We start from the raw sequence: 27,573 nt of genomic DNA, 5'->3' as shown, positions 1-27,573 counted from the left end.
CATTAATTAAAAGTAGAATAAAGTAGGTATTTTAACATTTTCCAGTAAAACAATGGATTCAGGAATATGAAGGCATCAGCTGCTATTTCAGTAAGTTTTTTAAAGTTATGACAAATAGCAACATAAATATTGTGGCAGGAGATTATAAAATGTCATATATATGGCTAGACAGGGAAATTATTTTTTATTTATTTATTTATTTATTTATTTATTTATTTAATTTATTTATGATAGTCACAGAGAGAGAGAGAGAGGCAGAGACACAGGCAGAGGGAGAAGCAGGCTCCATGCACCGGGAGCCTGACATGGGATTCGATCCCGGGTCTCCAGGATCGCGCCCTGGGCCAAAGGCAGGCGCCAAACCGCTGCGCCACCCAGGGATCCCTAGACAGGGAAATTAAAAGAGAAGTTACATAAAGGACAGATGACAATTAGTTAAAGGTAAAAGAAACACGAAAGAAGAGGGTAGTGAACTAAATATGCATCACTGTTTCAGGAAGAAAAAATAGTCCTTTTAGAAAAAAATGTTAATTTAAAAACTATGATTGCTAATTTCTGTGCAAATACTAGTCATTTTTCTGTTGAGTGATTTAAAATTAAAGTGGATAGAAGGTTCTGGAAATACTAACTGTACCAATATAGGATCAGAAAAGATAGCTGAGTCATTATCATCCTTGAATTATCTTTTTTTTTTAATGGTAAGATTTAAAAAAATTTTATTTTTTTTATTTATTTATGATAGTCACAGAGAGAGAGAGAGAGAGAGAGAGAGAGGCAGAGACATAGGCAAAGGGAGAAGCAGGCTCCATGCACCGGGAGCCCGACGTGGGATTCGATCCCGAGTCTCCAGGATCGCGCCCTGGGCCAAAGGCAGGCGCTAAACCACTGCGCCACCCAGGGATCCCTGAATTATCATTTAATAAACTATCAGTTATATGTAGTTCTTATCAAATCAAATAATACATTTCTATCTCACTGAGAGTAATTCACAGTAAACTGTCAGCTTAGATGAAAAAAAAAGCATGTCTCATTGCTCTTCTGTTTTTTATGAGATAGGGCACTGAGTAAACACTGTCCGTCTTACATGATGAAGATATGACCTACAGAACTCACCTGACCAAATCCTGTTCCATGCATTCTAACCACATTCATTAGTGCCCTAGTCCCATCCCACACACATCTGCCTCTACTGGTCAGACCCAAACAACACAACGGGATCTTGTCCGTACCTTCTCAGTCATAGCATCATGGTGTTCAAAATCTGCTGAATGATCCCCCAGTGCAACTCGAAGCAGGGCATCAAATAAAGGCTTTGCTAATTCTGTTTCAATCACCTTTGACTGGGAAAGATGGTCCCTCATTTCAAACAATATATTTTCCACAGTAAAGTTCTAAGGTAAAATAAAGGATATTAAGAAAATTAATAACATACTTTTAAAAAATTAAGGTGACAAAATTAATATTTACTTAATAAGTGGAAAGCTAGTCCATTTATTTGTAATAGATATGGAAGTAAAATGCCTATAAATATCTAGCTCTTATACAAATACCTACCATTACAATCAATAATAACATTTTTATTTATCAAATGCTTCACTAATCTTATTTCATTCTGAATTTTAATGTACCATAAATTAACTGTATCACACACAAAAAAGATTAATTGAAACTTCAGAGTTTTGATTAACCATCTCTACATTTTACAAATGACTTATTCTTAGAGCTTCTGTAAGACTCTAAGAAGTACTTACATTCTAATCCCTTCCCCCCTCTCCCTTTACTCCCTCCCTTCTGTCTTTGAAGGAAACTCTTGCTGTTTGCCTATGTCCTGTATTAGGTGATGATGCCATAAAGATGGATATGAAACTGACTTCTCCCTTAAGGAATTTTCTCAGTCCAGCATAAGAAACAGATACACATAGATATGATGATGACCACACTGGAGCTATAAAAGTTCTCCAAGAAACAAAAGGAGAGAAGGTGCCTAAGAGACCTGTTAAACGTGTCCCAGGGGAGGGTTTGTATGAGATGAATGATGAAGAACAAGTAAAAGAGAGCAGGCATGGGGGCAGACGGGGAGAGTATACGAGGTGGAAAACCATATGGAAGTAATAACAAAGAGTGGCATCTTGAGAAGCTGCCAGCCAGCTCAGTGGTTGATGGCAGCATGGTAAAAGGATGGCAGGAGATGAAGATAGGTAAGGAAGTGAGAACAAGACACTGAAGGGCTCTGTACGCTGTCCAAAAGAGTTTGGATTTTTAACTGTGAGCATGTGAAAACATCAAGATTTTTTAGATAGGAGGAAGTAGGGAGATGGAACGGCAGTTGGGAGAGTCTGTTGGCTGACAGAACAGTTAGGGGTGAGGTATTAACAGGGGATCTGCCATATTTGAAGTTTCCTTAGAAGCAGGGCCTGAAACTGAGGATTTCCTTTTCAGTTGGGAAATGCCCTCAGGAGAAATCTGTAAGATCATTAAGAAAGCAGAATATATTGGGGGTGGGGGGTGGGGTGGGGAGAGAATCCAGATAATAAATGCTTGGCTCCAGCCTAATTCCATGGGAAGCTCTGGAGCCTGAATGGCACCACAAGGACTGTCCCCACTCCACAGAGCTACTTCTATGCATCACTGGCTACGAGCATCCTTCCCACACAACTACAGAAGATGAGTGTAGATGTGAGTCCTTGTAGCAGGTGGCAGACGGGTGCATCAGCTTGGTAAAGGGGACCTGAGCAGGACACCAAACAGTATCACACTGAGACTGTAGTCTAAACTTTGAAACACAAAGTCCATTATTACTCATCTGACATTTGATGTGTATTGAATGTCTTTCAGGGTTGGTAACCTTGACATGTGTGCATTTTGCATTTCAAGCTAAACTGTACACTTCTTGAGGGCATGAACTGGGTCACGTACTCCTCTGTCCTTCACAGTACCTGGTACTGTGCTAAGCATACAGGAGCTTCTCAAAACTTAGAATCTTTGGAAAAACAAAACAATAGTACTATGTTAGAACTTTGAAATAAGTAAACATATATATGGCACAACAGCTGAACAAAGGACAAGTTATTACCTGATTAGGTAACTCTAATTCCATCTTTTGCTGACTAGCTCTGGTGCTGTGAAGACAAATGGCCAGAAGGGCTTCCAAAAGTCGTATGCTCTGAAGTGAGGTCTCATTCTCTCGACTCGTAAATACCTTTGTTTCCTCAGGAGCAGCTTCAGTAGCTGAAATATGTCCCACATTTATGGACGAAATATGCTGTGACTCTAATTTACCTAAACTGTCAGGACTCTTGTTTAAACTACCCAGTTCTGATGGTGTGGGGTCTCTCTTTATAGTCAAAGATAATAAATCGTCCTTCATGGTGATCTCAGGTTGAGAAGTTCTCTTTATATCTTGGTTTTCATGTACATTTAGGTCTCCTTCCCTTTTTCCTTGCTCCTCTTCATGACTTCTGAACACTTTCTGGATGATCATAAATATTAATTTGTGGCATGCTTGGAAACCACCAAGCCTATAAAACTGTTTCTGGAAAACTGGATTCAACATGTAGATCCAACGACACATGGACCATATGTCTGCTGCGTGGTGCATATGTTTGGGAGAAGGCAAGACAAGGCTTTCGGGAGATAAACACGGTGGCATATGATGCAAAGGTTCACTCGCTGTACTGTCATAGCCAGAAGTATCTTCTGAATCATTGGCTGACTCTCTATCAGATTCTGCTTCTTTACTTACACATAAGAATGCCACACAGAGGAACAGGTTTATCATGTTGATATGAACATCCTGGTTAACAGACTTCCGTTTCTTTGGATAGGCTTCTTTGAGGCTGGCATAAAATTTGCTAAGACTCTGAGGAGAATCTGAGTAAGCTTGCTGGTTACGAAAAGAAGTACCTACATTTAAAGATGACAATTCCTTCTGTTCGACGTCTATCCCATCAATACCTGGAACTGAAGAATCTTTTTGTTGTTCCCCTAGGCTGATTATCAGAGTTTCAAATGCTTTTAAGGAATGACTTCGAATACCATCTAAGTAATTTAATTCAATTATTTGATTTACTCCATTACAACTTAAAAACAAATCTCTTATTACCCTGTGAAAGAAAAAAAATACACAAGATTTACACACAGAAACATTTATAAACAGGTACATATACTATTTAAATATGTCATTGCTGCATGTGGTATTTACTAAACACTAATCTAATTCATCAATTATCTGGCTGGCTTTCTTCATTAGATCAGGATCTCAAATTACTTTCTAATTACTTTCATGCCCTTCTTCAAATACTGCACATATGACTCTAGCATCATTTAGAAAAAATAGATTACATGCATCCCAAGTTAAATGAAACCAGTTCAGGGAAGAATACTTTTCCCCAAAGGGAAGATTCTGTATAAATCCTAAATGCCACAACCACTTCTACACTTGAGATGCACAAACTCTGAAAACAGGCAGACATCTGTGTGTCCATTCATTTGTCTGCCTTGTGGTTTACTCAGGACTTTTTGTTTGCTTTACATCTGCACCTCATAGAGAGAAGGAACCAAACTACAGATCTGAAGATTTTCAGCTCTGTCTCTGTCACAGATCTGGATCACTGGAATCCTAGTAATAAGTCAGCTCAGCAAAGATCCAGGTTGTTCACAAATATGCCCAAAGAGTTACAAAACTTTTCAAGTCAGTTCTATTTAAACAATGTCAGAAATTAAGAAGATAATGATGATATATAGGTTATATTTTATGTTTTTAAAATGGTGTATGCATTAATTTGAAAGGCCAGACAATCAGAAGCAAGCTTTATTGATAAAATTATTAAGGACCAGTCTTGACAATCACAAAATGTGAAAAACTCATTGGTAGAATTCTAAGTAATTTTAATTTTTTTTGCTTATCTGTATTTTCTATTTTTTTCTATATACATTATGTACATAATAAATGTAAATGTGGTATTTAAGAAACAATGATCCCCTTCAATCTACTGCCTTCACAAATAATTATCATTTTGGTTCTGTGTGTATTTCACAAAACTATAAATAAGTAGGTGATATTTTTAATTTTGTATATTTTATTGATAAAATGTTATAAGCAGTTTTTCATGTCATGGTATGCTTTTTGTAAACATTATTTATAATGGCTAATAATATTCTGTCTAAATATAAATTAATTAGTTTAACCTTGCCTATACTGTTGGATATCTGTGTTGTGTCCATTTTTTCCTCAGAAGTATATCTAAAACTTCACTTTATTTCCACTGAGAAATTAAAAATCCATGGCTCGATGCTCTCCTCTATAACCACTCCAATAAAATGAAATAAATAAATACAGAAATAGATCAATCAATCAATAAAAGTAAAACAAATTCTGACATGAGACAGTAACTTTTTTTGTTGTTAAACTAAAATTAAATCTTAGGGCAGAATCATGGGTAAAGACATTCAAAAGCACACAATAAGAAAAAGTATCTGCACACGTGCACACATACAAACCTTGATTTAAGCAGTGTAGGCAGAGTTTTTAAATAAATCTGAAGCACTTCCTGAGGTAAACACTGGTTATGATAGCTACATACATGAGTCTGAGCTGAAGTGATGCTAAGGTGTTGACAATGATGTGCTAATTCAACTCCTCGTTGGAGCACAGGATTAAACACATAATTATACAGTTTCCACTGAACAACTACATTGCCTTTCTGGATTAAATTGCAGATGTGATTTGCAATCTGTATACTATGTAACCTATCTTCTTCAAAAACAAAATTCTGATAAGCCTCTAAGGCATCCCACTTCCACAGCAAGTCTTCAGATCCACTGCTGGGCAGGATCCCGTGAAATCTGTAAGAAAGGCTGGATAGATTTGGGGATGATTCAGCATCACATGAGTTTCCCTGCAGTGTCTCTTCTAATTTGGCTAGTTGATCAGGGTCAATGGTACAAATATTGCAAGCTGCTTGTTTGATCTTTTGTGGTTTCTCAGCTCCTCCTAACTGATCCAAAATAAGTTTGTTAAGGATATTCAATATCTGCTGCTGGCAATGTTTCAGTACTGGCAATTTAAAAGCATGGAGCAAAGGAATGATTACAGATTTGGGGTCCATGCAGCAGCATATTCCGACATTATGAACACCTGACAGAATCTGGACGCAGGTGCTGCTCAGGGAAGCCTGCCGGAGTAAGCGTAAGCACTGGTGAGCACACACTGCAATACAGCAGCACCGCTCGGGATAATAAACATCTCCGTCTGCAGTCTCTTCAAATGGGTTTTTGGAAACCTGATTTTTAAACGCGGAAACCAGAAGACCCGAGAGATCTCTGTGGTGGTGCATAAAGTGAGAATATTCACATCGTCTGTGCCTTTTTCTTGTACACATTGAATGATGAAGTTGCTCTGATTTCACTTTTTTGACAGTGCTCATTATTTTCAGCACACTACTTATTAGGGCTTTCAAATGTTCTGAGGCCTCAGTAGGAACTCCATCTCTTACAACCAGCCATTCCATTTGAAGAACGGCTGTTTCAAACAAATTGAATCCATGGTGCTGAATGAATTCCTGAACCAGATCCATGGCTTGACTAAAGGAGAAAGGATTCGAAGCTGCACTTTGAAGACAGCAGATCAGGATCTGCAGAACCCCTTCCAGCAGCTCAGGCAAAAGAAGGGCTCTATGACGATACTTTGAAAACACAAAACCTTCTCGAACCTCCTGTAGTGTTCTCTTTTGTCTTGGTGCAAAAGGGTCAGGCTGCTTTTCTAGGCAAGTTCTAATTTTTAAAGCTGCTCTAAGCAATTCTGTTAAATTTTTCCTAAGATTTTCTGGCATCATCTCTTCAGTACTGATATCTACTGACATCAGATGCAACACTGTTCGAAAAAGCATCCGTTGAATCAAAGCCACTGGTTCTTCAGTCCAACCTGTGGAAACCATCTGACTCTCCAAATTGTCGCTTAGATTACAACAGTCCCCAAAGCCTGCTAGAAACTCAGTCAGTGTGGGCACGACAGTGGCTGCTAGAGCAGAATTATGATTCAGGGTAATGTCAAACTTACAAACTTTCTCTAATAAAGACAACAAAACGTGACATAAGTCAAAAGGAGAGTTATTCATGTGACTGATAATGGACAAGGCAGCTGGCTCACTCAGGATGTCAGTGTTTGATTCCAGTCTTGGAACAACCTCCTTGGGATTTTCCAAAGCCATGGTGTCAGGAGGAGTCTCTTCTTTGGTTGGTAAGCGGTCAAGTTTAGCTGTAAGGTGGTCTTCTTTAGGAGATTGTGTTACAAAATGTTGCAGCAGACGGGGTCTTCTGTGCTTACTCATTGCTACACTCTTGTCATCTGAATTGGCTTCTGAGTCTGAGGTGGAGAGCCGTGTCTTTCTTGCATCTCTTATAGAATAGCGGTGGGTAATTTTACGCTGTCGTCTGCTTTTTCGAAAAATGTTTACTTTTGCAGAAACCTGACCAGATGGGGCACTTCCTTCTAAATATAATTTTTCCTGAGTAGATCTTTGTGAACTTGAGTTCTTTTCTTTGGTCAGGATGATATCAGCTGAGAATGGTAGATTAAAATCTAATAAAATAGAGAAAGGAAATTTAGAATAATACCTTAATATGTTTTCAAAATCTATTTGTATAGGTGATTACTCTCTTACTTATCTTCCACTTTAGGAACTTCTCCTCAGTTTATTTTTACTGGGGCTGATTTCTTTTAGCTATTTGTTATTTCTCTGGATCACTTCCCTCTACACTTTTTTTTTTTTTTTTTAAGATTTTATTTATTTGAGAGAGAGAGAGAAAACACAAGCAGGAAGGAGGAGCAGAGGAGATGGAGAAGCAGACTCCTTGCTGAGCAGGGAGCCCAACACAGGGCTCGATCCCAGGACGCCAAGATCATGACCTGAGCTGAAGACAGACACTTAACTGACTGAGCCACCCAGATGCCTCTATCACACAATTATTCTTCTCATGCTAAGTACCAGGTGGCATTAGTTCAAAGGATACAAACTGATTTTGAAAACAACAAAGGAGAACAAAACAAGGGAAGTAAATCTGATTTAATACCATACACTGCACTCTGACACCAACATGAGACCATAGATTATCTAGGATTTAGTATTACTATTTGCACCATTTTACTAATAATCTCCTCCAATACTTCCACTGATTAAGAAACAGTAGTGTAGGGGATCCCTGGGTGGCTCAGCGGTTTAGCGCCTGCCTTCGGCCCAGGGCGTGATCCTGGAGTCCCGGGCTCAAGTCCCGCATCGGGTTCCCTGCATGGAGCCTGCTTCTCCCTCTGCCTGTGTCTCTGCCTCTCTCTCTCTCTCTCTCTCTGTGTCTCTCATGAATTAATAAATAAAATCTTAAAAAAAAAAAAAAGAAACAGGAGTGTATTATATTCTCAAAAATAGCAATTAGTTTATATCCCTGACATGACTTAAGAACTTTAAGATTTTCCAAAATTATTTTAAAATCATATAATAGATACCAACTGTTCTCTAAGACTAAGGTTAAAACAGTTCCTCATTCAAAATATTTACTGAATGTACCACACATTGAACTAGATGCAGGCATCTCTGTTTCATCCTCTATTTCAACCTAGGGCCTGGCATGTGGCCTGCATGCAATATCTACTTCTTGGGGAAATTAATAAATCCTCCTTACTAATTCAAAAGTTAATAAAATTGGTCTTTCCCCTTGCAATAGTATATAGTAAGATCTACATGAAAAATATAGTTGCAATTTAGAATGAATAAATAACAATCTATAAATAAAAGATCTGTGCCTTAATTAAGAGAGGAAGGGAAAAAAAAAAGGAAAAAAAAAAAAAAAAAAGAGAGGAAGGGAAAAATTAAAAGGAGTCTGACAAATTCTACCTATACAAAAGCATCAGGCAATGAAGATAACTTTCCCAAAAGAACACCAGTCAGATATCTTAACTGATACACAATTTGTGAATTCTACAAATTCAGAAGAAACCGAGAGCAGAGAGTTAAACATTACAAGGCCTTAGATAATCCCCTAAAAAGAGAGCTTTGTATCAGAAATGTATTAAAATGTCACATATGGCATATGGCATTAAAATACAATATAGGAGGATTTATGTTTAACCTGAGAGATCATTAAACATCTCACAATTCACATATCCCAGAAATGGTTAAGGGGAAAATTGTTAAACTGTTAATTCTTCCACTGAAACGGTTAAACTAAGTTTCATATACTTATTATGGTGTGTGTGTGTGTGTGTAATTAAAAAAATTGTTTTCAAATCAAAAACTAAAGGTATATATTGACCTTCAGTGTAATAATTCTACCCAGTCTTGAAACAAAATATTACTTCAAATTAATCCCTTCAAAGAACATTAAAAAAACCAAATTGCAAAAGTCACTGGTAGAGTACTAGTAATAGAAAGCAGTCTTTAAAATAAGCAAAGGAGTTTTCATTTCTTTCTTCATACTTTCCACTATCCATTTCTCTGATGGGGTCACACACCTAGATTTACTCCTTCCACTAAGTGTTCTGGTTCTTCATATATTTTCTGATAATCATTACATTTGAGTAATCCCCTATGAAGCACCATGGTTTTCGTATTATTAGCAGAAATAAAAATGCACTTGCCTAAACAATTTCTCATGTCAAGTATCATGCTAATATACACAGTTCTGTATCGACTATTAAGACAGAAGGAACTTTTCCATGGAACTTCTTTTCCTGGTGGAATTTTGATAACACAAGTAATGTGATAAAAGAAACATACCTGTTGCCTTTTCTTCTTGAACAGGTATCTTCCATACCAGTGGAAGAAGTGACAGAAGTAGAGTAAGGAGTTCTTCTCTACATGTCAATGCCTGTATTAGAAACAAAGCAATCCTTCATGTTCTGAGGTTCGGAGACACATAATTCCTAGTACCTTGTCTGAAATTGAACCAAAAATATCCTTTTTCTTGAAAGGTTGCATTTGAGAAACTAAGAACCAAATTAACCTATCTTAAGTCCAATTAAAGCTGTGGTACTTTTCAATTTATAAACCTTTCCAATGACAGAAGAATGTAAGACTATTTGACGGTATTTAGCACAGTCTCGCAGATTTTTTCCCAAAATAGCTGTTATCACCACCATACACATGGCAAGAATTTCTCACCTATGAAAAAAACAAATTTGCTAGGTGAAAATGAAAAGTTAAGCCCTATTAATTAGCAAACTGATAACATGAAGCTACTAGAAAAACAAAGTCTTCATGCAGTTAAATGTAAAACTCAGAGAACACAATTTTAAAAAGAGAAATTGATGTTATAATAAATAATATATATAAAGAGAGAAAGACTTATTAGTGAAAGTAATCTAATAAATATGTATTGACTGCACACTATGTCCACAGTGCTTACTGTATTACCCTTTCTGAAGGATATGGTCCTGGAGAAGGTCCCCTCATTTGGTCCATAAAATACATACACACAAACAGTTAAAGAACAATAGAAGGCATGTAGTATAAGTAAGTACTCAGATGTGATACAGATACTCAGTTTAGGAATTCAAAAAAAGGAGCGATCATTACCAGTTAGAAGTGTGGAAGTGGGACTGCAGCTAGAGAGCTAGATTGGGGCACTGGGGACATGAGTGGTCAAGGAATTCATGACAAATCAAGTTTCAGTTCCTCACTTCAGTTAGTGGGGAGGAAGGCAGAATAATATAATCCAATTTGCTTGTTAGAAAGACCACATTGTATAGAGGACAGAATTGGGTGGGGAGGGAAAGGGACTGACCAGTGTTAGAGGCAGGGAAACAATAATCCAGATGAGAGATAATGATAAACGGAAGTGCTCTACAGTAAAATTGAAAAGGAGACATACTTGAGAAATTGCAAGGAAGAACTGAAATGCCTTGCAGTTGATTATCTATGGAGTGGAAGGGGAGGAAAAAAGAAAGATCCAGAAGAACTTAAAGAATTCTGGTTTAGGCAACAAGGTGACTGATACATGTCTTCACAAGATTGGAAATTTAAGACTGGTACTAGGTAGGGACAGAGATGATGATCCACTGTTTGGACATGTTAAGTTTGAGGTGTCTATGGGATATTAAAATGGGGAGAGCTTTTTAGTCAACAGTTGGATATATAGATCTGGACCTTAAGAAAGAGATGTGAAGTACATAAAAAGACTTGGGAGTCACTGGGGCAGAAGTCAAGGACACAGGAGATTTCCTAAGGATGGAATGCAGAATGACATGAGGACGGATAGGAATGGAGCTCTGAAAAAAAAAAAAAAAAAAAGGAATGGAGCTCTGGAGAGCAACACTTCAAGAATGAAGAATGGTAGTGCTGGAGAGAAGCCTGCCAAGGAAGCCGAGAAGTACTTCCCCAGAGAAGAACCAGAGAAATCAAGGGAAAAGAGCAGTTCAGTAAAGAAGAAAGTCAACTAGGTCAAGAGCTGTTGTTCTTTAGCTGGTAAGATGATGGCAGAAAAACACTCATCAAGTAGAGGGCCACTGGCTACAGTGTTAATGTAGTGATAAGGGTACAGAGTTGAAAGTGGGCAGTGGGCTTCAGAGTTGAAAGGGAATGAGAAAGCAGGGATATGGCTTCAGACTATTCCTTCAGACTATTCCTTCTAGTGCTCTGGTTATGAAAAGGCTGAAAATACTTCAAAAGTAAAAATCTGAACTTCTTTTCAGGCTTTGAAGACCCTTCATGATGTGATTCCTATTGATTTATCCAGTTTCAGCTCCCACCACCAACCCTGACCCATCCCCATGTCCTACAAAACCACAGGCCTGTACCCCCCAATACATCTTCCTTACAGGCATTGCTCTTGCAATTCTCTACCACCACCCTCCCATCTCCCCAATGCCTACTCATTCTTCAGGCAAGTTCCTCTGTGGAGTGACTTCTCTAATCCCCCCTCGGGCAAGTTAGATATCATGTTCCTGATTGATTTCTGGTACAGCAAATAACTTGCTGAATTGTTAATGTCTGAATGCCAGACACTCTGGATGGAGTGGTGAACAAGGAAGACAATTCACCTTCTCATAAAGCTGATACTCTAGCTGATACTCTAGGAGCTAGAAAAGAATGGGTATGAATAAGAAAATTTCAGACAGAATGCTATGCTATGAAGAAAATTAAACAGGACAGGGATTATAAACTGACATTTAGATAGGCTGTTCAGGATGGGCCACTTAAGCAGATACTTAAAGAGAAGGAATCCGTGCAAAGATTTGCAGAAAAGGAGCTCTTAGGGAAGTATATAGAGGGTCAGGAATGGGCTTGGTTATTTCACAGAACAGCACGCAGACCAGTGTGGCTGGAGTAGCAAGGGGGAGAGTGCCAGGAGATGAGACTGGAGGGCATAGGTGGTAAGGTGGACAGTGTCAGATCTCGTGTGGCGTGTGGGCCACGCAAAGGAGTTTGGATTTATCTCTAAATATGATGGGAAACTTTTATAAACACACTTCCCAGTCCTCTCTCAGAGCATGGACTCCCAAGCCCAGGCCCTAGTCCTTAGCGGTCACCTCTCTTTCCTGACACCCAATACCTAGTAAAGAGTTGGATGTTAAATGTTATCTGCACGAATGACTTTAAATTCTGGATGCAAAATCAAAATTATTTCCAAGGAGCCTATTTCCATGTGTTTTACTTCAAAATTAGGAAGACTAAAGAGGTCTGGATAACATTTCCATGTACAGCTCATAGTCAGTATGCACCTTGACATTTTTAAAGATGCCAGCCAAATGTATATGGTCTTTTAAAAAATGTAAACCAATTTTACATTTTTTACTCTACTCCTGTAGAGTCCTCCTGGTCTGAGTCTTTACCTTTGGTTGATGAACTAATAACATTCTAACAGAGCTTGCAGAAACCTTAAGAGTGTGTGAAGTGCCACAGCCCTTGCTCCACAACAGTACACTGGCAAATCATCACTGCTATGCGAATTGGCATTCCTGCCTCCCAGCCTCTGCGTGACGCATGGTCTGCAACTTCTCTCACTCGTTCCCACTTAGCTAAAGGATCCTTTTGAGGCCCACCCCAGCAAAACCTCTTTAGTGAAGCTTTTCCTCCCACATCAACCCAAATTGACTGTCTTCCCCACCCCTACTCAGGACTTCATGCCTTTGCCCCCATTTCACCAAATGGATTATTTTTTGGAAACCATGGGCCTTTCAAAAAGAATGAGATTGAAGTGTAGGATTTTGGTTTTTGCCACCTCTGCTGGAATTGCAGTCCCAAGGAGAACATCACTCGCAGCCCCATGGCCCAATATAACAGTGAGTGAATGACTCTTGACTTTATTCAATCACAATGATTTCTAAACAATTCATCACTGGGGAAGCCCTTGATAATCTTCTGGATCTATTACTTTTTTTAGGTACTACATGTTTCCAGATTATTCTTTCAAGTTTCAAAGAAATCACACATGTAATTCTATCCCTTTGCAAGTCATAAAATCTTTTTCTCTTCTTTGCAGGCATCCTGGCAAACTAGAGCTTGCACTCCTCTATTTCAAACAAAGTTCTGGTTTTCCTCTCCCAAGTTCCTAATCAGTTGCTGTGTCCAGAGGAATGGGATGTTACCTCATGTCAACAAGGAGAAAGTTCTCAATATGCCATATTTGGCAGTATATGCCATAAACAGATGGATTTCCTGGCTATTCCTAGACTGTCCAATCGATAGAAATCACACCACACCTCATTTAATACTTACATTTTTATATCTCCCCTTCTGTAGGGAAAGGACTACATACAACATGCCTTTTTAAATTCCCCACAGCAATAATACACAGCAAAATCACTCATTCAGGTGGTAATTTGTTAGCTCAATTGAAGAAACATATTTTAGGTACCTACCAAGTGTCAGGCACTGTTTCTTCCACAATTCAAGTGTTTAGTTTAGACAGGAATATTCATTGCCTACCCTAGTCATCCAGAAGTAATAGTGTTAGGATGGGAGATAAAGGGCAAATGAATCAGTGGAAAAGGCTGAGACACAAGGCAGACAGTGTCCAGGGGGCTGTAAAGGCAGGTTGGTACCAGATCAGTGGGGTTTGAGGACCTCAGGATGACAGGCTAAGTTTAGTGCTTATCACTTCCATCAGAATGTGATAGAAGACTACTGAAGTTAAACTAATTGGTATTAACGTTATTACTTTAAATCAGCATTTTGACATGCTAATTAAATTTAATGTCCCAGATGTAAACAGAAATACAAGTCCTTTACTTCTTAAGTCTTTTATTTCTTCTCTCAGAATTTTATAATTACTTCTAATGTACATGTGTGTATACACATATATATAAGAACATTTCTTCATTAATACCATAAACAGAATTTTTCTTGTATTTTCTAGCTATATAGCTGTGGCTAAATGAAACAATGACCTTTTGGGTTTTCCTGTCTATATTGCTTTAAAAATGGTATTTTCATTTCTTCATCCTTCCCGCATTTTAGCTGTCATTACTTTCATGATCCACTTTACTATTGCATGTTTTTAAAACTAATGATATCACACAGAAATAGTCATAAAGAGCTATTCTTATTGTAGAGCTTCTTCCTAAAAAATATTATTAGTTTTTCTATTCTTTGTATATAACACCCTCTATAAACCCTGTATAAAACTTCTTCAAAGTTTTGTTAAGAATGGATTAATTTTGTCAAACATTTTTGATGTCTCAGTATATTTTTTTTTTAATTTTTTTAATTTATTTATGATAGTCACAGAGAGAGAGAGAGAGAGAGAGAGAGAGAGGCAGAGACACAGGCCGAGGGAGAAGCAGGCTCCATGCACCAGGAGCCTGATGTGGGATTCGATCCCGGGTCTCCAGGATCGTGCCCTGGGCCAAAGGCAGGCGCCAAACCGCTGCGCCACCCAGGGATCCCTGATGTCTCAGTATAGCTAAATGTACTGCTTTTTCCCACTGATGTCAAACACTATATGCATACTTTTTCTTAGATAACAGGGATTGCAATCTTTTTTTGCAAACAGCCAGAGAGTAACATCTTAGGCTTTTTTTTTTTTTTTAAGATTTTATTTATTTATTCATGAGAGACACAGAGAAAAAGGTAGAGACATAGGCATAGAGAGAAGCAGGCTCCATGCAAGGAGCTCGATGTGGAACTCAAGCCTAGGACTCTGGGATAACGTTCTGAGCCAAAGGCAGATGCTCAACAACTGAGCCCCCCAGGTGTCCCCAGGTTAGGCTTTTTGAATCACACGTGGTCTCTGCTGTATATTCTTTTAACAACTCCTCAAAAATGCAAAAACTAGGGCAGCCTGGGTGGCTCAGCAGTTTGGCGCCTGCCTTTGGCCCAGGGCATGATCCTGGAGACCGGGGGTCGAGTCCCACGTCGGGCTCCCTGCATGGAGCCTGCTTCTCCCTCTGCCTGTGTCTCTGCCTCTCTCTGTCTCTCATGAATAAATAAATAAAATCTTTCTTTAAAAAAAAAAAAAAAAAAGCAAAAACTAGAGGCTCCTGGGTGGCTCAGTTGGTTAAGCACCTGTCTTCCATTTAGGTCATAATCTCAGGGTCCTAGAATCGAGCCCCATATCAGGCTTCCTGCTCAGTGGGGAGCCTGCTTCTCTCTCTGTCTCTGCTTGCTTCTCTCCCTGCTGGTGCTCTGTCAAATAAATAGATAAAATATTTTTAAAAAATAAAAATTCAAAAATTATTCTCAGCTTGTGGGCTGTCCAAGAACAGATTACTGGCAGCAGAATTTTGGTCTGCAGGCCACAGTTTGCCCAACCAGTCCCTGTTGCCTTTCCTCCTCCCCTCTCAGCAAAGCAGGGTTATAAAATGGCTGTATTACTCTTTCTTAGGACTCCAGAAAGACTTTAGGTGGTACCTAGTAAATCCCATAAGCTAGATAAAAGTATTATTAAGAATCCTGTAGGCATTATTTCACACAAGCTTTACATTCCTAAAGTAGAGAGGTCTGTCTCAAAAACAATTATAGATGTGCTTTTGGGGGATGTGGGGGACCCCATTAAAATTCAGAGGAAACCCTTAACATTTTTAAAGAAAGCTGTATTATTAAAAAATACCAATAGCTTGGACTAAAAGGAACAGAGACAATTCAAAATGAATAGAGACCACTGGGTCCCCACTTTTCTACAGGAGTGAAGCAGGGTGAGAAAGCTGCATATTATAAGCTGTCTCTTAAGGAAAAGAGAAGATGTGTTGGAGGGTGGAGCCAAGAGCCCTGGAGAACCATGGATTAGGGAAGCACTACCACAGAAGAAAAACATTCCCTGCTCCAAGAATAGAGGGGGACCAATAATATGTGCCTGCCAGGAGTTCAGTGGATCAGTGACTGCTACATGCCTCCAGTCACTCTCCTTTTTGAATACGCACATCTAGTGTGGTTAACTTGTCCCTACCCAGGGTGAGTGTGGCTTTTATGTTCATAAGTCTCTCCATTAAGAAGAGTTGTAACTAGAGCACTACACCTGGAAACCTCATCTGCATCCAGAACTGCTGCATAACATGAAATCAGGAAGTTCAAGCCTGAAGCCAGAATGCAATGATACTCTGAGAGTCATGTGGGAGAGGGGATGTGGGAAGAATGCTAAAGGTTGCGGCCAGGGAAGAGACTACGGTAGATAAAATATGGCCACCAATTATCTTCTCCCGAAATGATGGAGTCTATGTTACCATCCCTTTATTCTATGCTGGCCTTGTGACTTGCTTTGACCAACAGAATGTGGCATAAATGATGTTAAGTGACAGACACTTTGCAGCTTCTCTGCTCCCCTCTTGGAATGCTTCTAGAACCATGTAAAGAAGCTGAGCCTCATCTACAAAAACAGGAGAAGCCATGTGGATGAGAACTGAGGCAGCCTGGCTGACAGCCCCATCCAACAGACCGCACATTCAGAGATAAGCCCAGCTGACATCACAAGAAGCGGAGGCGGCGATCCCAGCTAAGCCTACCTGAGCTGCCAACTCACAGAAACATGAGCAAAGAAATTGTTATCGTTTTATGCTACTAAGTTTTTGGAATGTGGTCTGTTATGTGGCAATAAACTGATATACTCATTGCTCCTATTAACCTGGGTATGAAGAGAGATAACTCACCAGATTACCTACTCCCTGAGGATAGCTCCACCGTCTGGTGGCCAAAATGATACTGTCCCTCCTCGAAGTAGGAAAACCAGCATCTCCCTACTCCCTCATTCCTGCCAAACTAATCACAAACAAATAGATCTTGCCACATGTGTAAACAGAATCTGTAGAACTAGAGTAGCAAACTGAAGTTCACTTATTATAATACCTTTACTCAACTTAATACAGTATTCAAGGCTTGCCATCATACGGCCTCTGCCTTCCAGTCCTCTGACTAGCCAAAACCACACATGCAGCCTTTGCTCCAACCCCACTAAACTATTACTTTCAGGTTACTGAAAGTTCTTTCTTCTCTAGCCTCCAAGGTCCGCATTTTGCAGTTCCCCTGGACTAATGCTTCCTCCCTTTTAACACTGCTAATTCCTACTTAGAGATGCCAATTTCTCTAAGAAGCATTTCCTTATGGCCCTCTCCTCTGTGCTCCCCCCCAAATACTTTCACACCATTTTGTCATCATTGCCTTTCTTCAATCTGTCTCTTCAAAAGCTAAGAGCTCCTGGTAAGGACAGTCTCTGTTCTTTCATCTCTGCATCTAGCAGAAGCGCTGGCATTTAGTAGGAACTTAATGGTCCACTGAATAAACCAGTGAATGAACTCTTTAGCACACTTCTAAAGGTCTGCTATTTTTCTACTATACTTATTTTATATATTATAATGATAGGCCATTTATGTAGTACTACATATTAAAGTGATAATACTACAAAAACGAAAGAAGAAAAAAGTAATCTCTTACACAGAAAATAGCTCAGAAAAGAAACCTATTATAATTTTTAAATAATGTTTTGTTCATAAATGTATAACCTCCTCCAATAAAACTGCATATTTTACTCAGCAAAATAAGTAACAACTTTATAGAACATTCATAAAGTGTGAACAGGTATGGAAATGTATATATTGAAGTTTAAACAGTAGTATTTATCACACGTTAGTAATAAATTACTGTGATTTTCTATTTATTATATCAGAATTAAGCTATATATATCTATAACCAGGGTATAGGAAAAAATCTGAAACTATTATTATCAAATGTTATATGAAAACAAATACTTTTTATATATTAAGTCTTCCAACTTAATGTATTTAAATTGTTCCTGATGAGGATACACAGATATGAAGCAGTTAGATCATGAACTGAAGTCACCCATCTCATTGATACTGGTGCCAAGATTAAAATCTAAGATAACTCTTACTTTTGGGCTGGACAAATTTTCTTTCATAAAACCTGTAAAGTTCTGCATATAAACTTCAACCATGACACCTTTAACCGTTGAAAAGAACATATATTTGCTATTCAAGGAGAGTATTTTTTTCTAAAGAATAGACAGATTAATTTGTCTATATAATAAACCATGACCAAATGGGTTTTATCCCAGGAGTACAAATGATGGTTTCAACATTTAGAAACCATCATGTAATTCACCCACATTAATAGGATAAAAAAAATATGATAGTCTCAATAGATTCAGCAAATGTATTTGACAAAATCCAATATGTATTCAGGATAAACATTTTAATAGGTTGGGAATAGATGAGAACTCCCTCATTCTGATAAAAGAAATCTAAGAAAAACCCAGAGGTATTAACAACATGGTTACTGTGTGGGGAGGAGGAGGAGGAAGGAACCGTAGCTCCTGCCTCATGCCATACACAAACATTATTTTAATGTGTGTCACAGACCTAAAAATAAAAATACTAATTAAAAAGCTTCTAGGAAAAATTCAACACAGGACATATTTGCCACATTGGGATGCAAGATAAGGATTTCCTAGAAAGAATACAAAACACAATATTCACACAAAAAGTCTGCTGTTCTAAAGGCATTGTTAAGAATTGAAAAGGCAAGCCACAAAGAACATACTTGTAATCCAACAAAGACTTGTATCCAGAATACATTTAAAATAAACTGTAACTGGACATTAAGCAAATAACCTGACTTTTAAAATGGGCACAAAACTTAAATAGACGTTCACAATGGAAGATGTACAAATGACCAACGAACACATAAAATAGTGCTCAGCATCATTAGTTTTTAGAGAAATGTAAATTAAAATCAGTGAGATACTACTTCATATTCACTTAGGATGGCTAATAATAAAAAGATTGACAATGTCAAATATCAGAGAAGATGTAGAACACCTAGAATTCTCCTACATTGTTGGTAAGAATGAAAAATGGCACAACCACCTTGAAAAAATAGTTTGGTACTTTCTTATAAACACCTACCCTTTGATACAACAACTGTATGCCTAGATATTTAAACAGGAAAAATGAAAATATATTCACACAAAGACTTTTTAAAGAATGTTCACAGCAGCTTTATTCATAATAGCCAAATGGAAACAAAAGCCAAATGGTTTAACAACAGGTGAACAGTCAAACAAATTGTGATATATCCATACAACAAAATACCGATCAGAAACAAAACATGGTGAGCTACTGATTCACACATAATGGATAGAGCTTTGGGACACAAGAGTACATACCGCATGGTTTCATTTATATGAAATCCTAGAACAAGCAACACTACACTTAGATGTTAGAAATTAGAATTGTGGTTGTGCTGCAGTCGGGAAAGGGGAAGGCTGCCTGAAAAGGGGCGTGAAAACCTTTTTCTAGAGTAGAAATGTTCTAAACTTTGATTGAGGCTGTGGTTACACAGGTGTTTGTAACTGTCAAAACTCATCCAACCATACATTTTACATTTGTGTATTCACTACATGTAAATATATAGCAATAAAAAGTCTGTTTCATTATTTCTACCAAATATCTATTAATAAAGTCCGTGCACAAAAGTGGAAGGGTAGGGGCTTAATTTCCCTCTTGCTCAGAGTACCCAAGAAGTGCTCCTATTCATGAGAAGCACAGATATAGAAGCTGAAGTTCCTCTTGAAATGCACAGCTTTGAATCTACCGTTTTGATTCCACCCTAAGTGATTGAACCTACACAATTAAATTCCCCTTAAAGACCCAAATTATCATCATCCATTTCCTGGTTTATTTTTTTTTAATTTTTATTTATCTATGACAGTCACACAGAGAGAGAGAGAGAGAGGCAGAGACATAGGCAGAGGGAGAAGCAGGCTCCATGCACCGGGAGCCCGATGTGGGATTCGATCCCGGGTCTCCAGGATCGCGCCCTGGGCCAAAGGCAGGCGCTAAACCGCTGCGCCACCCAGGGATCCCCATTTCCTGGTTTAAATAATTAAATGTCAATAAGCCCTATTTTTTAAATGGTTACTTATTTGCTCTCTACTTCTACTATTCATACTATCATTGCTACAGATATTCCAAAAGTGAATGAGGAAGAGGGAATACAAGATATTACAAGATTTTACCCTAGTAAAAAATATTGTTGCAATTATGACTTGAATGATTTTAGTCATTTAATAATATATTTAAGGTATTTCATGACTTAAAAGAAAGTATATAATCTATAGAAACAGAAAGTAGATTAGTGTCTGCTTAGGGCTGAGGGGGATAGGAGGGCTGGGGAATGACAGCTACAGGTCCCTGTTTAAGGTGATGAAAATGTTCTAAAATTGAATATGGTGACAGTTGCACATATCTGTAATTGTGCTAAAACCACTGAGCTGTACATATGAAATGGGTAAATTCTATGATATATGGGTTATATCTTAACATCTACAGCTTTAATTAAAAAAAAACCTACTGAGATTTTGATTAGGACTGCACTGGAATCTATACATCAATTTGGAGGAAACAAGTATCCTTACAATACTGATTTTTCCAACACACAAAAAACTATGTATTTATTTGGATTGTCTTTAGTTCCTCTTAACAATGTTTTATAGAATTATGTACAGAAATATGTACATATTTTATTAGATTTATTCCTGGGTATTTGATATTTCTGATGCTACTTATAGGATATCCTAAAAAAAAGAGCACTGAAATGTAGGTGAAGAAAATGAACAGAGCATGATATGCTTACTAAGTCATCAAAATTCTGAAATAAAAATCACTATACATGATCTAACAAATCACTTTTTCTAAATTTAACATTCATTTATGGAAAAGTCATACATAACATAAAAACTAAATTACATGTAGTCACGCATTTAATAAAGAACATTCATGAAAAGGAGTAACAATACATACTATTTTGGAAAATATTCTGGACAATTTCATGACAGGTGGACACCACGATGAATAAATACTACCTGATATTTATTTGTGAGGTTCTTCAGTGTAGAGTAAAAACAGAGACATTGTTTAATTTTAGTTTCTGTTTTTATCCAATATATGTATTCATTAGCAAAATGCCTTGATAGCAAAGAAATTTCAACATAGTTAAGTTTCTATCTAAAGCCAGTAACATTGGTAAGTGTTGATAAATGTCTGTCGTATTGGTGCTACAGAGACCTTATCATCTTTTCAAGTTAATTGAAATATTATCTAACTACATTAATTAGTCCCCTGAAAACAGACAATATAATTTTTCTTTCATAAAATACATATTTGTTTTTTTACTAAAATGAAGTAAAGACATAAATCATGTTTGGGCTACAAGTTAACCCTGTCTGAGTTAGTTAATGTTCTGCTTCTCAGTTTTTTGTTTTTGTTTTTTTTTTTAAAGATTTTATTTATTTATTTATGAGAGACACAGAGAGAGAAGGCAGAGACACAGGCAGAGTGAGAAGCAGGCTCCGTGCAGGGAGCTTGACGTGGGACTGGATCCCGGGTCCCCAGGATCACACCCACCCAGGGCTGAGCCACCCAGGCTGCCCTGCATCTCAGTTTTCATCCAAAAAAGAAGGTTGGATGGCATCTCTATTTCCCAACTAACTTTAGAATTCTGTTAATTCTGTAATAAGGAAACAGCAAAATACTTTCTGTTCAGACCATATTTTAAGCACACACAATGAGGTATAAAAAACTGGATGTATACAAGCTAAAGGACCCAATAATTATTGGTTTAAGGATTCTCTACTTTCACCCCAGAATTAGTAAGCTCTTTAAATATAATTACACTAAACCTTTCAAAAGCATACCCGACACTTCTTGAAAGTGCAAATGTTTTTCTGAATCATAATCTTATATCTCTATTAATAATCATAGTTATCTCATACTGATATTAGGATAAAAAACATAATATATATGAAATAATTTTAGAAGAAAAGCCATTTAAAATCCTAAGACATTCCAGACATTTTGAAAAGTATTCAAATAAACAGAATGTTCATAAATGGGTTTACTTTTCCTTATTGGAGTGATGTGAGAGATAGGACTTTATCTCAAAGAGACTCTCAGAAACTACGCAACCCAGAAATTATGCATCCGTAATCAACTATAATATACTGATAAAAAAATTATTTGATATGAAAATGTTACCTGATCAATGATAGAATTTAGCTTGGTAAGTAATAGAAATCCTCGACCATGGACAAGGTATTGTCCAAGGGTAGCCATGTGTGTCTCCTCCTCTTCTTCCTCCCTGGCCTCCACCCTCTGGACCACTGCATTGCAAAGCCGGTTGACATCCGTCAGAAATTCACGTGCCAATGAGTTACTGTCGATGCTCATGACCGAGCTATAAAATAAATATTGCAAAAAAAGATTAGAGAAATGAAAACTTATGTTTATTTTTTTTATTTTTATTTTTTTGAAAATTTATGTTTAAAACTAAGTGTCTTGAAGGCTGTTTGTTTTTAATCAAAGACTGACTTTAAATTATTGATCACTGGTATTTAACGCTATAATATTTTCAGACATAGTTCTGATCCAGTTAGGTGCTCCTTAAATATTCTTACATGGCAGAAATTACTCCTGAGTGTGGTACTCCCTGAGCATAACCAAGAACAGGGAGTGAAAGTACCTAGATATAAGATACACTAGTGAGTGGTGGCAGTTAAGGTAGATCTTGACCTTCTTAAATAGCCTCATCATAGAATAAAAATAAACCCATTACTTATAAAATATTCTTGGTCTATATGATTTATAAATATGAATGATCTTTTAAAAATATACACTCTTTCTGGAACTGACAATCAGTGAGTGGTACACCATCCCCCACAACAACCAGAGTTCAGTTAATGGAGAGAAAAGGGATTTACCCGTTAGGTAAATAAAAATTGAAGAATTCCAGCAGCTGAAGTTACATCACTTCATTTCTTACTGTACATTTAAATCAAAGGGCAATGTGACGTTTTAGGATCAAGGAAAGTAATGAGATAAAGCAGACAGAAGAGAGGAAAAACGTCAATATAAAGAAAAAAGTGTAACTATTTAGAAAGGAAAAATCATGAACAATAAAATTCCCAAAGAATTTCATCTTAGGGCTAAAAGTAATTTTGAAACACCCAGCATTAAAATTTTTAACTTGGAGAGATTAAATTAAGATATACATTGTGGAGTCAGTCTTTCTTCATCCACTTTGGCGAGGGGGGTGCTACTTCCTCCCCCCTGCTGAGAAGGCAGTGGACCATAGGACTGTGCCTATTGCCAGGGAGCAAGGTCAGCCTCTGAGCCCTAATCAACTGAAGCACACCTGATTTAGGAGCAGACAACAAACATCTGGCTGCCAGATGTGACTTGTATGATGCAGCTTGCAAAGAGGCATCTGGCCAATCAGGCTCTTTGTGCTTCATGGGAATTTGAATTAAGGGACATAGTTGATGAGCCAAAAAGTCACTAGAGAGATGGCCTTCGTAGTCATTATGAGGTAGTTAAGACTCAAAAGCCAACTGGGTGAAAATGAACCACTAGGATGCAAAGGGAAGCAGATAAACATGAAAGGGAGAGACGAAAGAAATTTCTAATACTACTTTTGTTCCTATTCATTCTTGGACCTGATGGTTTAGACCTGGATTTCATCAGAATGCTAGGTATTATTACCATAACAATCCCCTCTGTAACATAACAAAGATCATTACTTTTAATACTGTTGGATCACTAGGAAAAAACATAAAAAATAAAAGTTACATTACTCATTATCCCAAAATGTAGCAATATCCTCTCTTATATAAATATTGGCCCTTTGTAAAGTTTTCATAAGGTAAAATTGTTCAATAAATCAAATAATTTAAAATTACAATAAAACTAAGTATATATTATAATATTTACATAATATATAAACTTATTTATATTCAAGCTATTGTTATCCAATTTTATTTACTTATTTCACCTAATTTGTCACTGATTTTAAGGTACATAATTATTTAGTGTACCATTAAAACAAATAACTGCTGGGATCCCTGGGTGGCGCAGCGGTTTGGCGCCTGCCTTTGGCTCAGGGCACGATCCTGGAGACCCGGGATCGAATCCCACATCGGGCTCCTGGTGCATGGAGCCTGCTTCTCCCTCTGCCTGTGTCTCTGCCTCTCTCTCTCTCTCTGTGACTATCATAAATAAATAAAAATTAAAAAAAAAAAAACAAATAACTGCCAGTTAAAGTATAACACAATACCTTCTTATCACTTAGAATGTTTCATACAATATTATCTTGTAGGCCATTAAGACCCACCCACCATGCACCATTTTTTAAGAGTGCTACACTATTACTGTTCCTGGGATTTCTTCCAAAGATACTGCCATCATTCTGTAAGTTTTGATGCTGGAACTTTCCTGATCTTACCAGACAGATCAGCAGGAAGTTTCCCAAACTGGAAATAGTTTAAACTTGGAAACATTTAAAACTCATCAGGTATAGTCCCTATGATGCATATAACTCAACTGAAATGCTGATATGAACAGCCATGACCAAGTCCCCTCATGAGGAACAACAGCTCCCTTACCGAGGGCAGCCTGCTGCCAGTGCTAACTAGACAACATTCATTACAAGGCACACTGCAACTTTAGCAATATTAAAGACGTGAGAAACTTAAAAATTGTGCTTATAATTAGTGCCTATTTTCCAGAAATTAAAATAATGAAAATTAACATGAATATTTAGGCATGACAATTACTGAGGAAATCATTTCAATCCCACTTCCTAAAAGCACCAGATGCCAGGTTGGCATAAAATATTATAAAATATGCAGAAATATATGTTATTCCTGATTTTTAAATGTACATAAGACACAGACACAGTTACACAAATAAATAGGGTATTATATATATAAATGATCTATTACCTGTTTTGATTCATATAGCTATTTTGGAAATCTTTTCACATGAGCTCTCTCTTACTCTTTTTGCTACCTTCCTGGTGTCCTGCTGCATGTATATATAACATGTTTTTCATTATATAGATGTACTATTAACTATGCAGCCAATCTCTCATTGAATATTTAGGCTATTTCTAGTTTTTGTTATCATAAACAGAACTGCAAAGAACATCCTTACACTACTTGCACATTTATCCTCTATGTCCTTGTGGTAGAAACTGTTACTTCATATAATAAGTTTTACACATTTCTTGTTAGGTTTCCCCCAGAGTGTTTTGTAGTTTTTGCTGTTATTTTGAATGGGATTTTGTTTCCATTATATAATCAAATTAGGATAGAAAGCTGGTATGTAGGAGGCAAATAAGTAGTAGGTTTATTTTGATATAGTAAGCATATATCCAAGCTCCTTACTGAAATCTCATTTTTTTGAAATTTCCAGATATAAAACCCTATCATCTACAAATAACGAAAATTTTATTATCCACACACTTCCAATATTCACACACTTTCCACTCTTCTAACTATTAGCACTAACAGAACAACATTGGTAGGGGTGAGGGGGATACTTTTGCCTTGCACATTAAGAAAATATTCATTTTTTTCCTGCTCATCTAATAGTAATGTTGAATTTCACTGAATGCCTTTCAGCCACTTTGAATGTCAACTGAAAAGATGATTGTATAGTATTTTTTAAAGATTTTAAAAAATATTTCAAATATTCAGAAAAGTACAAAGAATGTTTAACATGAAGTTATAGCCAATACTCAGATTTGGCAAGTCTTAACATTATGCTGTGTTCAGATCTGAGAGAGAGAGAGAGAGAGAGAGAGTGTGTATGTGTGTGTGTGCAAAGAAATCAAACCTTACAGTACAGGAAAGCCACACCCCACCCCACTTCTTCTCTTTAGTTGGTGTTTATCATTTCTATACATGTTTTTATAATTTTTTGTTTATAGTCATAAAAATATTGTGTTGTTTTAACTATTTTAAAAATGTATATAAATAGTATGCTATATGTATCCTTTTATAACTTTATTTTTCATCTCAACATAATGTTTGTTTCTTTAAACCATTATGTAATATGCCATTGTATGAATATGCCACATTTACATATCCATCTCTACTAATGGAAAGTTTAGTTGTTTGTACTTTGGGTTTTAATTATGTTACATAATTATATAGTTTCAAAGGATTAGACTGAAACAAGTATTTTGACTGCTTAAATCTATTACATTAAATACTTACCAATCTCTCAACACTTTTGTAACATTGAGTCTTTATAATTTGAGCTCATGAATCAGATGAAATAAATATTCTTAGAATAAAGCTTCACCTATTTAAAAATAGAAAAATATATTAATGGCAACAGTGAAACAAATAATTTTAATAAAGTTCTGACACAAAAACTTATGGCCAGTCTTCATATTTCATGTAAGAGAAGCCAACTAAGTTTTTGAACCTCAAGGACACACTAAGAAATTTCTATTGCTCCAAGAATGGAATCTTGAGACAGGAAGTGTTGGAACATACTTGATCTGAACGAGGCAGCTTGATCACAGCAAACCTATTCCTCCTCTCCTCCCAACTCCTTACAACCTCCAGGTAAATCACCAGTTAACTATAAAGAAAGGAGAATCAGACCAGTTAACAGTCTCCTTAACACTGAATCCTGGAGGCAGTGGAATACCACCTACACACTTGGGTAGCCAAGTCATTACTCTCCTGTAAAAGTGAAAGGTATTTGAGGATATAGGAAAACTCAGAAAAATACTAAAACCAAACAATGAATAAACTACCACCAAATTTCATATCCTTGTTGAAGTTTTAAAAATGAATTAACCTTTTGTGTACAATACAATGAAGGCTATTTCTGAATACTAAAGGATAAATTCCTACTTCTGGGCTAGCAACAAATGCTTCTGTTGAGTTACCTGTTTTCCCCTTCTCTGTAGTTGTGACTAAGCAGAGGCATAGAAAATATTTCCTTATTACAAATACAAGGCAGCCATGAATGTTTATTTCAAAACAAGTTTTTAAATCAGCATTATCTTTGATTCCTTCAAAATGCCCAAGTCTAGAGAACTTTCTTGAATTCCCTTCAGCTTGGTAAATAGTACTTGTACCACATTATTCTGGGCACTTCAGGATAAAGGAGGCAGGAAATGGGATTAGCTGCTGTTAAGACCACACAAGGCTTTTCGTGATGCAAGAAAAACATCTCTCCCCAGACTAGCAGCTCCATTGGGCACACAACTATCCAAGCCCAGGCTAGATTTCAGTCCTCTTACCCCACTCCAAGCACCGTCAGCCAGTGCTTCTGCTGCCCAA

General features: G+C 37.2%; 1 protein-coding gene across 6 annotated transcripts in view; it reads right to left on the bottom strand.

Annotated features, from left to right (window-relative positions):
* LYST (lysosomal trafficking regulator) overlaps positions 1 to 27,573 on the bottom strand; it is a 189,270-nt gene that overhangs the window by 139,327 nt on the left and 22,370 nt on the right. For 5 of the 6 annotated variants that reach the window (XR_005357742.1, XM_038533839.1, XM_038533842.1 and 2 more), the window contains exons 2-7: positions 26,491 to 26,578; positions 22,472 to 22,670; positions 9,768 to 9,858; positions 5,500 to 7,579; positions 3,074 to 4,103; positions 1,230 to 1,391 (exon numbers count right to left, since the gene is read on the bottom strand). Coding sequence is in view for 5 of the 6 variants with exons in the window: in XM_038533839.1 (XP_038389767.1) it covers positions 1,230 to 1,391; positions 3,074 to 4,103; positions 5,500 to 7,579; positions 9,768 to 9,858; positions 22,472 to 22,663 (3,555 nt within the window). In the remaining variant the exon portion in view is untranslated. Of the gene's footprint in view, positions 1 to 1,229; positions 1,392 to 3,073; positions 4,104 to 5,499; positions 7,580 to 9,767; positions 9,859 to 22,471; positions 22,671 to 26,490; positions 26,579 to 26,775; positions 27,474 to 27,573 lie in introns of those variants that run through there. The other variant, XM_038533841.1, reaches the window with a different exon arrangement.

Source organism: Canis lupus, chromosome 4 (genome assembly GCF_011100685.1).
Source record: "Canis lupus familiaris isolate Mischka breed German Shepherd chromosome 4, alternate assembly UU_Cfam_GSD_1.0, whole genome shotgun sequence".
Lineage (NCBI taxonomy): Eukaryota > Metazoa > Chordata > Mammalia > Carnivora > Canidae > Canis > Canis lupus.
The sequence above is the reverse complement of the archived record's forward strand: the minus strand, read 5'-3'. Positions and strand labels throughout refer to the sequence as shown.